General features: G+C 48.8%; 1 protein-coding gene across 10 annotated transcripts in view; it reads left to right on the top strand.

The window, feature by feature from the left end:
* The window catches only part of ZBTB40 (zinc finger and BTB domain containing 40), a 48,163-nt gene that overhangs the window by 18,732 nt on the left and 13,607 nt on the right, over positions 1-15,824 (top strand). For all 10 annotated transcript variants that reach the window (XR_010073484.1, XR_010073482.1, XR_010073481.1 and 7 more), the window contains 5 exons: positions 3,566-3,758; positions 6,598-6,734; positions 7,538-7,727; positions 8,786-8,919; positions 9,899-10,067. Coding sequence is in view for 7 of the 10 variants with exons in the window: in XM_063353684.1 (XP_063209754.1) it covers positions 3,566-3,758; positions 6,598-6,734; positions 7,538-7,727; positions 8,786-8,919; positions 9,899-10,067 (823 nt within the window). In the remaining 3 variants the exon portion in view is untranslated. The remainder of the gene's footprint in view (positions 1-3,565; positions 3,759-6,597; positions 6,735-7,537; positions 7,728-8,785; positions 8,920-9,898; positions 10,068-15,824) is intronic.

The raw sequence follows: 15,824 nt of genomic DNA on the forward strand, positions 1-15,824 counted from the left end.
CTGGTGCAGTACTGGGAAAACGAACATGGAATTAGCAGCCACCTCTGAAGGTTTCGTCTTACCTGATTGATCCAGCATTGCACTAGAGCTGTGGGCTGGCAGAGATAGGATCTAGTTCTCCAAGGGCTCAGAAAGATGAGGCTTTCCTTTTTCTTCTCACAGTCACTGCCTCATTAGCTACACATTTATTCAGCAAGACAAGCATGAGTTTTACACGTAACAACCTTTTTTCTAGGCAACTGGGTTCTTTCTGTGCCCGGTCCAAGCTACGCACGCAGCAAGTTTGATTTCTTCACTCGAAAACCAGTACGTGATGTGTTGCGAAGCCCCTTTGTAAATCCCTGTTTTCATGGGGAACTATTTACCTAGAATTTCTATTTTTTGAGTGCTTAACTTTAGTAGTTTCTGTAATGTGGGGAGGTAGGGTGGAGGATTTGGGGGATGGCTTGGGTGCAGATTCTCACGCAGGAAGAGCAGGTGACCTCTTGTGTGTGGTGTCCCATGGCTTAGGTCATCGCGGCGACCCGTCCGCAGTACAGCCCTGACCCTGGAGCATCAGAGCAGCTGTTAAAAAGAGCCGTCCTTTCTTTCTGTCCAGGCTCTCTTCCAGAAGGGGACCTGGGCACGTTGAGCTGTGTGCTTTCCCTCCCCTTTGGCTCCAGGGGCTGCACAGCTTGATGTTCAAACAAGCTGCTTCGGAGCTGGGACAGGTATGAATGATAACACGAGCAAGGTTACTGGCCGTTGCAGGAGCAATCCTAACTGGACGCGCTGGGGGATGGAGAAGTCCCGTTGCAAGCAGAACTTTCTGTTTTTCCCCTTGCAAGTAGGCTTTCTGACTGTCTCACCTGGTTGTTGTCAAAATGAGTCTCAAAATGTCAGCAGCACGTCCCCCACTGCCGGGGCCATCACTCCAGCGCCGGCCAGCCCTTGCTGGGGAGCAGTGGTAGGTGACAGCGTGAGCTCCCCGAAAAGATGGTTGTTGTCAAAATGAGTCTCAAAATGTCAGCAGCACGTCCCCCACTGCCGGGGCCATCACTCCAGCGCCGGCCAGCCCTTGCTGGGGAGCAGTGGTAGGTGACAGCGTGAGCTCCCCGAAAAGATGCTGCTCTTGTACCCCTTTTTGTGTTCTCTTAAAAGATGACTTCAGACCGAGCAACCCAGAGTCAGCTCAGTGTGAATTAGATGGGAGGATATGTCAACAGGCTCACTAACAGAGTTTTGGCTATAAAAGGACAGATTTTTGGAAATGAGAGAAACTAATTAATGAGATCAGCTGCCTGTGAGAGCGCAGGAGGAGCTGTTGGATTAGTTTCTTTTATGTTAAAGGTAGGAGAACTGCCTGAAGTTTGCACCCTCAATGAGAGAGGAGAATTTGTATAAGAGGTTACAGACCTAAAGGAATGAATAACTTGAGGAAGAGGATTGGGACCTGCAAGGGATGGCTGAAATGTCCAACAGGCAAAGAAATGGACCTTAGAGGTACGAAGAGAGTCTTGCGGTGTGTCAGGCTACTGGGCTGCACGGCCTATATTGAGACAAGGAGCAAACGTCTGATCAAGAAGAAGAATAATGGGAAGAGATGACCCTCGAAGTCACAACTGAGCCTAGGGACAAACCCAGGAGGGACATGGAAATTTCCTTCAGCTGTAGTGAAACCACGGCTCAAAGGGCATCCCCCAGGAGGAGCTGCCGCATGTGGCTACGAGAGCGACAGCGAGGTTTATTACTGTATTTTCCAAGTTGAGAGTGGTTTCTACAGTTGCTGACCAGGACGGACCCATGGGAGAGGGAAGCAGCGATCCAGGCAGCCAGCTCTGTGGGCGCACAGGAATATGCGTTGGGCCAGGCTGGAGGACACGTGTAGCTGAAGCACCGTGTGTAAGCCAAAAAAAAAAAAAAAGGGGGGGGGGGGGGGGGGGGGATAAAATGCAGCAAAGGGTATTCAAGTAAATTGTTTCTGCCTGACCTGGAATCTTTATTTGATGAGATAAAAATGGGTTTTTCTGCCTTGATCTAGAATTGAGCCAAGCAGTTGAATTTCACGTGAGGAAATTGTTAAACTAGAGGAAGTGGCGATATTAAAAAAAGGTTGTATCTTACCGGGACGTAACCACAGCCTGTGCTGAAGGCAGGACTGACAGGTTGGAACAAGGTTACCGGTGGAATTCTTGGCAGTTAATTAATATTAACGCTAATGTTATTGACACAAAAGTATCAAAGCACGCTTAGCAAAACTTGCTGATGAGCAAATCGGTGATCTTCTGTCCCCACAGAGGAGGATCTGCAAGAGGGAGAAGAATTACATGGCTGCAGAACTAAATAGGGAGGATGCAATGGCGTGGTAGTACAAAGTGAAGGGTGTGCTTTTCAATGCCGTAACGAGAATGAAGAATTAAGACCTCATCTGAAATTTTTGCGTGCCGTTCCGGTCTTGTTCAAAAATGGTGAATTTGTATTGGAGCAGAGACAGATCTGCAGTCGTAAGATCAGGGGAGGGGAGAAGCGGTTTTGCGAGAGGACCTGCCTTGTTTAGACAAGTGAAATGAAGTCTGAGAGGGAATATGATTGTGCTCTTATAAAGAAATTGGAGAGGAAGGGTAGGGTAAACGCCTCAGAGAGTTTAGAAGGCTTTTTAAGCTAAAAGATAATGTTGGCACAGGAACAAATGGGTATACGCTGGCCATGAATAAATTTAAGCTGAAAATTAGAAGAATCAACAGGGGAATGAGACTGTAGAAGAGCTTTCCAACCAGGGGAAAGGGAGCAAAAATGTAACTAGTTTTAGGACAGATCAGAGTAATTTTATTAATGGGACTGTGTAGTGTAGTGCTTACGGCAGCAGGGAACGCGGCTGGTGACCTGCAGAGTTTCTGACAGTCCGACATTGCAAACGCTTGGGAACGCAGCGTTTGCGGAGAGGAGGTCAGCCTGCATTTGTCAACTGGCTTTCCCTTGTAGGAGGGAAATACCTACCTTGTAGGTGCTACAGTGGCATACCAGAGCTTTTCCAAGCTACAGTGATTGCATCTCACACAAGAGATGTCTCATGTGGCCTCATCGTAAAAATAATCATTCAATTAATAGGATGCTTATTTAAATAATGAGTCCTTTTTTTTTTTTTTTCCTCTCCATCCCTGTCTTTCGCCGACAAGCAGAAAAATTGCGGAGACAAGGGAAAATAGACTGCCAATATAAAAAGTATTTTCTACAAATATTAAGTGAAATATTGTTTTGAATCCCATCTTTAAGTCATTTTTTTGTTCCCTGTGAAAAAATGCTTTTTTGCTTGTCCGCCACTTCCAAGAGCTAGACGTGGTGGAAGAACCCACCAGCGTAGTTTTCAAGGTGGCATACGTCAGATATACCTGGGATGCGTTTAGATGTTCCTGTAACTAGCACCCTGTAACACCTCCCACTTAATCAAATTACTGGAAGCAGTGAATATGGATTAGTTGCAGTACTGCCTGCTGTGATGCCGTTCCTGTTTCTCTGGTCTCTCTACAGATCCAAGAGTTTGTAGGAAGCTCTCACAAACAGGTTCTTGGCTGTTTCTTTGTCGCAGGTAGTTTTGGATTGCTGCGAAGGCGGCTCTCAAAGGGAAGCCGTGGACAACCTGCTCAGGAAGGTGCATGAAGAGAAAACCCTGAAAGCGGAAAGTTTGGTCAAACTTCTGGGGGCTGTGAAAGCATCATTCCCTGGCCTTCACCTTCTGCTGGACAACTTGGTGGCAACAGCAAATGTCTCTGATGTCAAAGGTATGGGTACGCTAAACTCCAGATGCCTGGGGACTCAGTTCAGGGGATTGCCAGGAAGTCTGGATGCTTGTCTGGACTTCAGTGTGCTCTTGGAATCTTATTTTCATGTAAGGGAATGGGATGGCCTTTTTATACAAACAAAAACGGTCTGGGAGCACCGGGGTAGGAGGACTGTGCCAGCAAGAAAGCCCCCAATTTGCCATGCAATGAGCGGTGTTGGGCAGAAGCCTGTTGGGCTCCTTCCTGGACTTTGGCACCGATAGGATAGAAACTAGGATGTCTTATTGGGCAAACAGGAGAACTGTTCCCTCCAGTGTCAAATTACTTTTGGGTTTTCAGTCACTTAAAAGCAGCAGCATGTGTCTCCATAATAAACAGAACAATTTTCACTTAATAAACCCTTCATAGGTGAAGGCATCTTTACCAAACTCTGGTCCATTGGTGACTTTAACTCATAGTACTTGCTGGCTTTGAAAGTACCTAAAACTTCCCCAAAGCTGTAGATGTCTTGGAATAAATACAGGCAGTGTCTTACCTGGCTTCAGTCTTCGTGAATTCCTTCATGATTGAGGGAGATTGTGGGCTGCGTGTTTGGTTGGGTAGTGTTTCTGCACATCATGGTCGTTGAGTTGTGGTGTCCTGTGTGGAGCAGAGTGTGCTGACGGGAGTCCTATGCTTAGTGTCATCATTATCTTGGACAGCTAGTCCCCTTCTTTTTATTTTGGTGGAGTTTTATTGTTCGTGGCCTGCCAGGGGTGGCTCTGGGGCTCCTGAGTCCTCACCTTTCGGCCGGTGGGACAGCCTTCCGAGTGTGGGTGGGTTTAGGCACACCCCTGAGCAGTTCAGAGAGAGAGGCAAATTTCACCAGCTCTGAAGTCGCTTAAAAATTAAAAACTAAATTAACATGCAGTGAAATGTAAATGAGTGTTTAATAGAAAGCAAAACTGTGCTCATAATGCTGATAATTTCCTCTGTAGCAAACATTCCCGACAGGCAGTTTGCTTTGTCATTTGTTAAGCACGATTGCTTTCTTGAAACACCAGACTCCCAACATGGTTAATTATCTAGTGGTAATACCCATTCCAAGGAGGAGCGTTCCTTAATTACATAGAGCTGAATCTCCTCAAATTGCAGCTTGAACAAACAGAAGCACAAATATTTCTTATCGGGGAAATGAAGAGGGAGGGAATGATTTGAGCCATTGATGGCAGCCTTTGATGTCCCTGCTGTCCCACCAGCAGAAAGGAGGACGTCTCGTGCAGCGGCGCAGGGCACGCTCTGCTTGTGGAGCTCACCTCGGTACGGCAGCAGAACTGAGAGTGCATTCATAACAACTCAAATTGGTGTAATTTGAAACAGGAACGTTCCGATGGGAGAAGGGGAAAAATATTTTTATTATTTGTGAACCATCCCCTGATCCATGTGGGGCACGTCCCAGTCATACCTAAACCCTATGGAGCTGAAACGCTTAAAGAAGTTCCCTCAGCTTTGCTGGGGAGTAGGCTCGTGTCTCCAAGAAGTCTTTGTCCAGGGAGTTCTCATATTAGCTCTCAGTCTTCCATTGATTATTCCCACAGCCTGCCATTGCCTCCTTCAGCATCCCGGAGAGCTTTCTCTTCTTACCCAGCACTGTGTATCTTCGGGGTCCCAGAGACTGTATTTTTCCCAGGCTGTGTGTATTTAGCTGCTTTTCTCCCAAGTAGTGCTGTGCGAATAATAGATTTTTCTGTTTGGTACTGAACCAAAATAATTAAAAGACCTAAGCACACAAACAAAAAACACGCACAGATGTCTTGGATGAACTACAGTTTTTTTTTGTTTTGGTTTCTCCTACAAAAGTATAGCTATGCATCTTCTCCAATTTAGAAACTCCAACAGTGAAAAAAATCCTTTTCAGATTCATCTATTTGGCAATTCACAGTTTTATTTATCAACTAATCTGGCAACACGTACGATCATATATTACTTTTGGTACACAATGTATTTTGCCCAAGCCTCTTCATTATCCTGAATAAACACTGTTCCTCTTTCTTGAATTAGTCCTTTGTGTCCTGATGCTGGTGTGTCTTTAAAGGGTTGTGGTGTTACTCTAGAGTAATGGTTTCTCAGATCCGTCAGGGCAAACCTCAGCAGACCCAGCTTGGAAGTAGATATGGGAGGAAGAAGGAATGAGGTTAAAGTTGCGGTTTTGTGGTGTACGGGAGAGAAGAGGGTGTTAGCACCGCTTTGCAGTCGCACGTCTGCTTTGTGTTCCCTTAACGTTTTCACCAAGGACAACTCAGCCCGCTAAGTTCTTGATTACTGTGGACCATCTGGGTGTTTGTAAAATGTTTGATAGTCATACACCGCTGAGACAGAGTGTGTTGCAGAGCTCCTTCTCAACGGAGTGGATCAAAAACTCTCACTTACAGACCTCTTTCAGTGAAACTACAATTAAGAGTCAGTAGTGGGGTCTCCTTGATTCCAGGGCATCAGAAGAGGCTGATGAACACCTCGAGGTGTTGTCTTTACAGACAAGGCCACATGTTTACCTGCTGAACATGGCTGAAAACTGAGACTTTCTTCTTCTGGGCTCAGACTAGGACAGAAACTCGCCAGGCATTTGGGTGCCAGAGATCTATTTCTGTAGGCACTGTGTTGTCTTTGATTTGGAGAAGTTTTGATTTGTCATGTTGATCCCCTGCTTGAAGGTAAATCCAGGTGTCCTGACCGTAAGGCTGTCTGTTAGTCACCCAGGGAGAGTGGGCTGCCTTGGCTTTTTCAGCCCCCCGCAGCTCTGAAGCCCTTTGGGAAGATGCTGTAAGCTGAAGTGTTCTCATTTTCATTCCCTTGCACTCAGCCAAGTGGAGCCCAGAGGATTATGGAGACAAACTGTTGAGACGATACCGAGAAAACTTAGTGGAGCTCCTCACGGACACCCAGACGCTGCTGCAGGGCATCTCTGCTGCACAGAGCCTGGCTCCTGCTGAGAGGGAGGTAAGCGGTCTCCTGTCCATCTGCAAGGAGATACAGAGCTTTAATCCCCATCTGGGATCCCTGTCAAGTCTTGAGGACTTGATTTACCACCTGTCACGGCTTTGTTTGGGGCAGGCCTCCAGCAGGACCCTGTTTAATGATTCTTTAGTATGCTATAGCGGGAGTGAAGCAGGTAATGTGTATGAAGCTGAAGGCTGGCAAGTAAGAGCGGCTGATTGGGGCACTGAAGAGAGAGGTTCAGCCTTGGAGTGAGTTGAGGAAATGACTGATGTGTTTGGCTGAAGAGAGACCTTATAACGGCCTTCCAGTACCGAAAGGGGGTGTACAGGAAAGATGGGGAAGGACTCTTGATCAGGGAGTGTAGTGATAGGTCAAGAGGTAACAGTTTTAAACTGAAGGAGGGGAGATTTAGATGAGATATTAGGAAGAAATTCTTTACTCTGAGGGTGGTGAGACAGTGGAACACGCTGCCCAGAGAAGCTGTGGCTGCCCCATCCCTGGAGGGGTTCAAGGCCAGGTTGGACGGGGCTTGGAGCAACCTGGGCTGGTGGGAGGTGTCCCTGCCCAGGGCAGGCGAGCTGGAACTAGATGGTCCTTAAGGTCCCTTCTAACTCTAACCATTCTGTGATTCCAAGAGCTGGGCTTCCAAGTGATCACTGCTTGAGTTGCACCACGAGCCATGTCTTGAGGAGGGTGGGAGCAAGGGAAGTCTGGGTCTGGGGTGAGCCATGGTCGTGGCTAAGCATGATGCAGGGCAGGTGGATGGGGTCCCCTGTTAGTGCCTCGCTGTGGGTCTTTCCAAGGCAATGGAGCAGGTTGTGAAGCGAGAGGACGGCGGTTTTGCCTCCCTTGTGTCGGCGGCGTTGGAGGAGCGGTCTCTGTCGGTCTCTGCCGTTTGGCAGCTGCTGCTGGCTGTGCGGGAACCTGCACCGCTGAACCTGCTCATGGAGGAGATCCGGAAACAACCCGGCGCAGAGTTTTTCTTCCAAGCAGGTAATGGCCTTGGTGTCCCTCCCAGGCTCTCCCTGAGCTTCTCCTGCTGCTGGCAGGAGCTGCTTTCTAACTCCTTGACCTCCCCCCAGCCAGGAACCTCTTTCCTTCCAGTGGGTCTCAACACCTATGTCCTTGGTGAAACGGTTGACTGGTTGGAAAAGCACTTTTGTCTGCAACTGTGTCTGCTTTGCTTGTGGGTCTGTGCCTTCAGGTTTTGTAATGAGCAAACCTTTTCCGAGCTGGCCACCATCCTGTGCCAACAACCATCTGGAGGCCCACCAGACTGAAAGCACGGGTTTCATCTGTGTGCAGCCACCACGCTGACCCCCTCCGAGCCTCAGTCTCTGGCTTTGAGTTTTCCTACTTTAAAATCTAAACTGTTTTTTTTCCCCTCAAAACTGCTGTCAAAACCTCATGCAAGTGTGAGGAGTGCTGAGGTTTGTGGTCTTGTGGGGCAGGAAGGGGGGGCTGTGCAGAGCCCGCTGCGTGTGCTGGCCCCGTGGGCACAAAGCTGGGGTTCACCTGCCTGCAGGGAGATGCCTTTGGGTAGTTGTCTCCGTCCAGACTCCTCTCCTCCGTCCCCTCCGCGCTCAGCCCGGACAAACCAGCACTTCTGTTGCATCTGGCTGCTTTTTACGTGGCTGTCCTCGAATGAGGCAAATTGTGCCTAGAAATGCCTGTTTCTCTGCAAAAGTCAGAATGGGGTGTCTGTAATTGGGGGAGAGAAGAAATCCTGGGTGTTGGGAGAATCATGCCTGCCTTTTGAGGTTGTCAGTGTCTCTTTCAGCAATGTGCTTTGGAAAACCTGATCTTCTTACCTGACATTGGACAAGCAGTGAGAAGTGAGGTCTGCTGGGGATTTACGCTGCATGTCAGGGCTGCAATTAGTATAGCCAAAGCTTGCCTGTAATTGCTGTTTCCTGTGCCCTAAAGAATTCACTCCTACTGTTAACAGCTCAGCTTCAGGAGCGGGCTGGACAAAGCTACGTGAAGCTAAGGCAAGGTTCTCCTTGGGTTTTGTGTTTTTAAATACCTTTACGTTTTATTTTCCTCTTCAGTGGCCACCAGCGAGAGCGCAGCCATTGAGATCATCCTGCGGCACAGCAAGCTGATCTCGGAGACCATCCAGCGGCGAGCGGACCTGGAGGGCTTGGCCCCAGGGGAGGCAGGACTCACAGAAGCAGTAAAAGAGGTATGAGGGGATGCTCTCAGAGCCGACGTGGTTTGGGGCTCAAAGCGTGGACAGGGCCTACAGCGCGCTGAAATCAAGGGACGTGACTTACGTGGGGGAAGCCATCCAAAGTTGGAGGTGACCCTCTGCTGAAGCGAGAGCGCGTTGGGTGTGTTATGTAAATTCCGCAGGAGCTCTTAGGCAAAAGAAATTGCCAGGGAGATTCTCAGTTGGTGAAAATGTGCATAGTCAAACACGGCAAAACTGTTCCAGCTCTGCAAGAGTGCCGATGTCCTAGAGAAAGCAGAGCTGCCAGGGAGTGGGTTTCCATTTGAGCTGGCTGTTCCAGGACATACGAGAACGAAACGCTCCTAGAAAATGCACCGAGGATGCCATGATTGTGTAGCGTCCTGGGGTGCCTTCCCTGTTTTCCCTTTGACGAGGGAAATGGGCTGTGTTAGTTAGTAACGGGCCCGCCTTTTCCACCAAGCAGTCTGCAGTTGCTCATTCCTGCTCTGGTTAGCTGCTGTTGGAGATGTGGAAGGGTGAGGTATGTACGGGCACGCACAGGTCCTCACCCCGATTCTCCTTGCAGCGGCTGTCTGAAGGTTTGGATTTGGAAGGGAGAGAAAAGCCCCGAGAGAGTTGTGTATGAAAAACAGGTTTATGAGTTAGGTAAGCTTGTGATGCCGTAAGGCATTGACGAACCGCTCTTTCTGTGGAAAGGTGGTTTTAAGTGAGCTAACACCAAACCAGAAAGTCAGAGAATTTAATTTCTTGTAACTTTTTTTTTTAATCCTGAAATTCTCTCAGCTCATGCACATACGTCAGTGGGGGGGCAAAGACCTGTGTGGAAAAGGATTTCTTTTCTGGTTTCTCAAAGCAGGTTCCCAGCAGTAGAGATGAAATAAAGCAGACGTGCCCTCACTCCCAGACCATCCCGACCTTTCACAGCCCAAAATCTCTATCATGTGGTGCTTTCTTCTTCTTACTTCTCCAGCTACTGAGTATTTCTGCTCAGAAAGAAAGTTCAGAGGCCTCCTTGAAAGCAGCTCTGAGCACAGCCCAAGAGAAGTCTGTCCTGGCCATCAAGATCTGTCAGCTGCTGTGCAGTGTCCACGAGTCCTTCCCGGACCTGCAGCCGGTGATGCAGGAGCTGGGGCATGTGGGTAAGAAAAGCACAAGCTTTCATCCTTCAGTGATTTTTTCACACATGGTTATGGGAGTTTTGGGCAGTTTGGTAGTGAACCTCCGTGTCGTGGTGGCCTGAGGTCATTTCACCCCCGGGCAGATGTCAGCGTTGTACTTGCAGGAGGATTCACAGGGGTGACCTCTGTATCCAAGCACTGCAGTGTGTTTTTTCTGCTGCTGGTAAAATGCACCAGATTAAAGTTTTGTGTGTTACAAGGGTTGCAGAGATTGTAACTGACCCCATGCTGGCATTCCTTAACGGTGTTTGCATTTCTCTACCCCAGCCCTTGCTCAGTAGGCATTTAGGCAACTTAGTTGTCTCATTTGTATCTATACTTTTTTATCTTTAACCTGTGGGGTTTCTTTTGCTCTTCCAGTACCGTATGAATTTGGACTTGTATTACAATCCCTGACTTTATCTGTGTACGTGTGGGTGCTTCACATGCTGATTACGCAAAGGTCACATCGGAGCGCGCTTGTCTTGTGCAAAGATGACCGTGACAGTGCAGTTTGTAGTCCCAGACTACTTTCCGAGTTAATTTTATAGTCCCTTAATTTGGTCTTCCTATGTATACACTTTACAGAGCAAATGATCCCCTGGGAGGGTCCCACAGCAGTAGGGGAATGTTACATACTGTACTAGTTTGGCAAAGGTAGAACGAAACATATGCAGATAGCAATTTGGTGAACTCTGGAAACAAACGCATAGCAATAACCATGTGTGAGACCCTGCCCTGAGCTGTGGGATGCTTTCCAGCTGAGTGGAATTGTGTCTCTGCATTCGCCATTTGAAGGAAGAATGCTTAACAGGATTTGATGCTTTAATGAAAAAGATAACAGAGGGCCAGGAAGCTAACTGCAGGTTTGCATTCTCTGGAAAAGGATGCAAATGTGACTTGCTTATTCTGTTTGCTCACATAACATTTTTTTTATAGCATCGTGCTTCCCAGCTCATCCAGATTCCTTGGGCTGTGGATTCCACTGGGATGTACACAGTGTGCTTTTTATCCAAGCACAGGTGCTCGTTCAGCTCAATCCGTCCCTATTTACTAGTGGTGCCAGAGATGCGTAGCTTATGGTGCAGTGTGGAAATATTAGCAGATTGCTAGGTAGTTAGAGCAAAAAGCTTATTATTACACAGAATCACAGAATGGTTTGGATTGGAAGGGACCTTAAAGATCATCTAGTTCCAACACCCTGCCCTGGGCAGGGACACCTCCCACCAGCCCAGGTTGCTCCAAGCCCCATCCAACCTGGCCTTGAACCCCTCCAGGGATGGGGCAGCCACAGCTTCTCTGGGCAACCTGGGCCAGGGGCTCACCACCCTCACAGCAAAGAATTTCTGCCTCAGATCTCATCTAAAACTCCCCTCTTCCAGTTTGAAGCCATTACCCCTTGTCCTATCATTACACTCCGTGATCCAGAGTCACTCCCCATCTTTCCTGTAGGCCCCCTTCAGGGACTGGAAGGGGCTCTAAGGTCTCCCCAGAGCCTTCTCTTCTCCAGGCTGAACCCCCCCAACTCTCTCAGCCTGTCCTCACAGTAGAGGGGCTCCAGCCCTCCCAGCATCTTCGTGGCCTCCTCTGGTCCCGCTCCAACAGGTCCATGTCCTTCTTGTGCTGAGGGCTCCAGAGCTGGACACAGGACTCCAGATGGGGTCTCACAAGAGCAGAGTAGAGGGGGAAAATCACCTCCCTAATGTCTTGTCTTTTTTTTTAGGGGTAGGAGGTTTGTCTGAAAATTTAGGTCAGGATCATGATCGGTCTTTATGAATGAACACAAGCCTCCTGTCTTTGACGCTCACCATCATTTCGTGTTTGACAGTGACAGGTCAAGCCAATGTCCCCCGCGTGCTGTAAAGGGACAGAGAGCGAGCTGCTGTTCGTTAACTTGCCTGCGTTCTTGAGCAATGGGGGAATGTTGGGGTGGTAGGTGGTGCTTGGGAGCAGTGGGCGTGTAGAAGAAACTGAGGACCTGGATTACTGCTCTAGCCATAGGGCTCGGAGGGCGATAGCACATGTTCTGCTCCCCTTTTTTAACTCAGTGGCCTTAATGGTCTCCTTGAGAGATATCCTACACTGTAGATTCAGTGTTCATGCCCAGTTCAGATCTAGGTCCTCTCTTCTAACTCTACCAAGAGCTGCCACCAATACAGTTGGCTCTTTCCCTTGGTTATGGCTCTGATGAGGATTTCCAGAGAAAAGGTGATTCCTTCTTATCTGCCATTCCCTTTCTGTCTCCTGCTGATGCTGCAGGCACCTGCCCCACTCCCGTTGACCCTGTCTGACCACGGGATGTGCCAGGGCTGATGCCCTGGTGACTCTGGAGGAGGTAAGCCAACAAGAATTGCACGTGCCTGTGAACGTGCAGCCCACCTTAGCTTCTGGACACCTTGCAGTGCTTGCCAGCGAGGGACGTGGGGAGTCAGCTAGATTGCTCTGGCAGATGCCTGCTTCTCTGGCACCAATATCAAAGAGAGCAGACTGCTGTTACTAAGTGTCTTTGCAAGGCTTCAAGCCAAGGTTGAGACTAAATCAAGCAAGAAGCAACATCAAAAACAAGAACCCTGGAAAAACTGTATTTCCTTGGCAAAAATATATATTCTGTGTGAAGCGTCCAGAGGAGGATTGCCAGTTACCAGCCCCTTCTTGGCATCCTACGGATCTTTGCACTGAATGTCCATATCTTAATTTCTAGGCCAGTCTCCTCAGCTCCGATATCAGTGCTTACCAGCCCTAAATGTTGCAGGTGGCTTTATGGATCAATAGCCATGTGGCTCTTGGCATGAGATAGGAATGATAACGGTGCGCCTCATGTTTGACGGATGTGAGCTTCCACTTGAAACAGAGGAGATCTTACATTTCTGAAGAACATATGCGCTGCATGGAGATGCGTACAGTTTGCGTTTCCACTTGAAAGCAAGAGTTCTTACATGTCTACTGAAAAAAAAAATAATAATTCTGATACTTAATTTAGGTGAGCTGAAGCACTTGGAAAGCATCAGGCATCCCTTGTGGAGCAAGCTGTCTGCATCCATCCCCAACCACACTCAGCATCATCAACTGGGTTGCTTCCTTTGGTGGTGATACGATATGAAATCTGTTGGCTTCTCCTTGAGTCCCTTCTGTAGTCAGGGCGCGTTCACTGTTGGCAGCTGGTGCTTGCAAGGATGTCTCTTCCAGCCAACTCCATAACCTCCTCTCTTGCCAGCTGCTTTCTGGGTCTCCGTATAGTCACTTCTTGGGAGATCATATTTGTCAAGATATGCCTCACTTTCAGATCTCAGAAATGTGTCAAGAACTCCGGCTTCTGCATAGTCTTGTGTTTAAAAAAAGACAGTTTGCATCTAACTTAGGCCTGAGTCGGCCCCTGGAAGTGTTAAACGCTGGGGTCTGTGAGCAAAGTGCCATTCTCCCCTGTAAAGATTCTGCGTTAGAAGCCATCATGTGTGTCAGCAACCATTGGAATGACCTTCAAAATGCAAAGGGGTAGGTGGAATTTTCTTACAGCTTAAGCTAAAGAAGTGGGAGACGGGATGGTCACACACCAAGGGATCTTCTGCTTCTGGAGTCATGAATTGCAGGGAGCGTAGAGCAGCCACTAGGATTACAGACTCAGCAGACCACTTACAAAAGAGAGAGAGAACTCAGTATGAAATATGCCATAATTAATAGCGGGGTTTTTCTTCCAGTGCTGAATGTCTTTGCTACCAGAGAATGGAAAGTGATGCAAAGTCCAGAGTCCCAGAGGACCCCACAGTCAGGAATTCATGGTGTACGTTTGCCCTCGGGCTCTGTCTGCTCCCAGGAGGCTCAGCCAGGGGCTGCATGCTAAGTTCTTGCCTCTCAAACTTGATACACAATCGTTTCTTCACTCTGGTCTTATTTCTCACGAGAGCACTCGGGTTCACCTCTAAGCTTCCTGCGTCTCTGAGGATGGAAGCTGACTGGGTAACGTCTGTTGCTCAACACTGCCCTAACGAGGTATGAAATGTTGTCTTCAGCCATAGGAGGGGTTCTGGGAGACATCCTGGCTGCCAAGTGGAAAGGAATTGCTGCCCTGACGTAGCCATGCCGTGTGTCCCCTCTTCTGTTCAGGCAGCAGCCAGCCTGTGGTACTTGATGCCATTAAAGAAACCTGCAAGTTCAGCAACCTGACACCTGACCTTACTGTCACGTCAACTTTGTGTCATACAGTTTAGCATGTCTCCCATTCATCTCGTGGTAGCCTTTGAAAGCCTTTTGAGGGTCTATTCCACCATCAGGCAAGGTTCCTTCTGCCTTCCAGAATGTATATATTGCACTGGCATGGGACTACAGGGTGCAGGTACTTAGCCATTGATTTCACATGATCTGCTTCAGCTTTCTTTCAGACTCTTCTCTGGGAGTAGTAGCATCCCCCTGAAAATGGAGCTGTTCACGGAGCCCCTTTTTGCATTTCCCTGTGAAGGTGGACTGAAGTTGAGAGCTCCCCCTGCTTTTATACCATTATAGTCTTGTGCTGTTGTTTAGGTTAAAGGTTTGAAATCCTTTTCACAGGCATAAGAGCAGGAGGACCACGAGCCAGCTCTTGGCCTACTGGAGTCTGGGGCAAACTCCTCTTCACTTCATCTGACTCAGGTTACGCTTGTGCTGCCATGGCACTTTAGACATTTCCAGTCCTGGTTTCCTTAGTGCTCATATCTTCACAGAATGGTTTGGGTTGGAAGGGACCTTAAAGATCATCTAGTTCCACCCCCCTGCCCTGGGCAGGGACACCTCCCACCAGCCCAGGTTGCTCCAAGCCCCGTCCAACCTGACCTTGAACCCCTCCAGGGATGGGGCAGCCACAGCTTCTCTGGGCAACCTGGGCCAGGGGCTCACCGCCCTCACAGCAAACAATTTCTGCCTCACATCTCATCTCAATCTCCCCTCTTCCAGCTTGAAGCCATTACCCATCATCCCATGGCTCCCCTCCCTGATCCAGAGTCACTCCCCAGCTTTCCTGGAGCCCCTTTAGGTACTGGAAGGTCTCCCCAGAGCCTTCTCTTCTCCAGGCTGAACCCCCACAGCTCTCTCAGCCTGTCCTCCCAGCAGAGGGCCTCCAGCCCTTGAATCATCTCTGGGGCCTCCTCTGGCCCCGCTCCAACAGCTCCGTGTCCTTCCCCTGTTGGTGCCCCAGAGCTGGAGGCAGCACTGCAGGGGGGTCTCCCCAGAGTGGTGCAGAGGGGCAGAATCCCCTCCCTTGTCCTGCTGGGGATGCAGCCCAGGATGCAGTTGGCTTTTGTCCACATCCATCCTGCCCAGCAAGGTGACTCTTCTTGACATTCAACATTTCTGGGAGATTTAAAGATACTTCTTCGTTTGGGTCAGAAAAACTGATATTGTTGGTTGTAGGGGTGTGGGAAGAGACCTTAGAGGTGAAAGGCATGTACTGCTATCTTGACGGAGCAGGACAAACTGGAAACCAGTCTTCCAGTCTGTTTTTCTCCCTTGGTGTGTTCAGAGGTCAGTGGGTCACCACTTGACGTCTTAAGATTTCCAGGTCTGTTGGAATATGTCACCTGGTTTCTAGTTCGTTGGAAATCCAGGGCAGTAGTGCCGTGCAAGGAGGACAATTTGCTGAGCTCTCCCCATAGCGAGGAATGCAGAAAGTTTTTTCAAGCACAGGCTGAATTTCATGTGCATTGGCAAAAGAAGTCTGCACTGGTTTCCATGGCCACGCAGTTGCATGGTTGTCATTATAGCAAAGAAGCC

Source organism: Chroicocephalus ridibundus, chromosome 16 (assembly GCF_963924245.1).
Source record: "Chroicocephalus ridibundus chromosome 16, bChrRid1.1, whole genome shotgun sequence".
Taxonomy (NCBI): domain Eukaryota; kingdom Metazoa; phylum Chordata; class Aves; order Charadriiformes; family Laridae; genus Chroicocephalus; species Chroicocephalus ridibundus.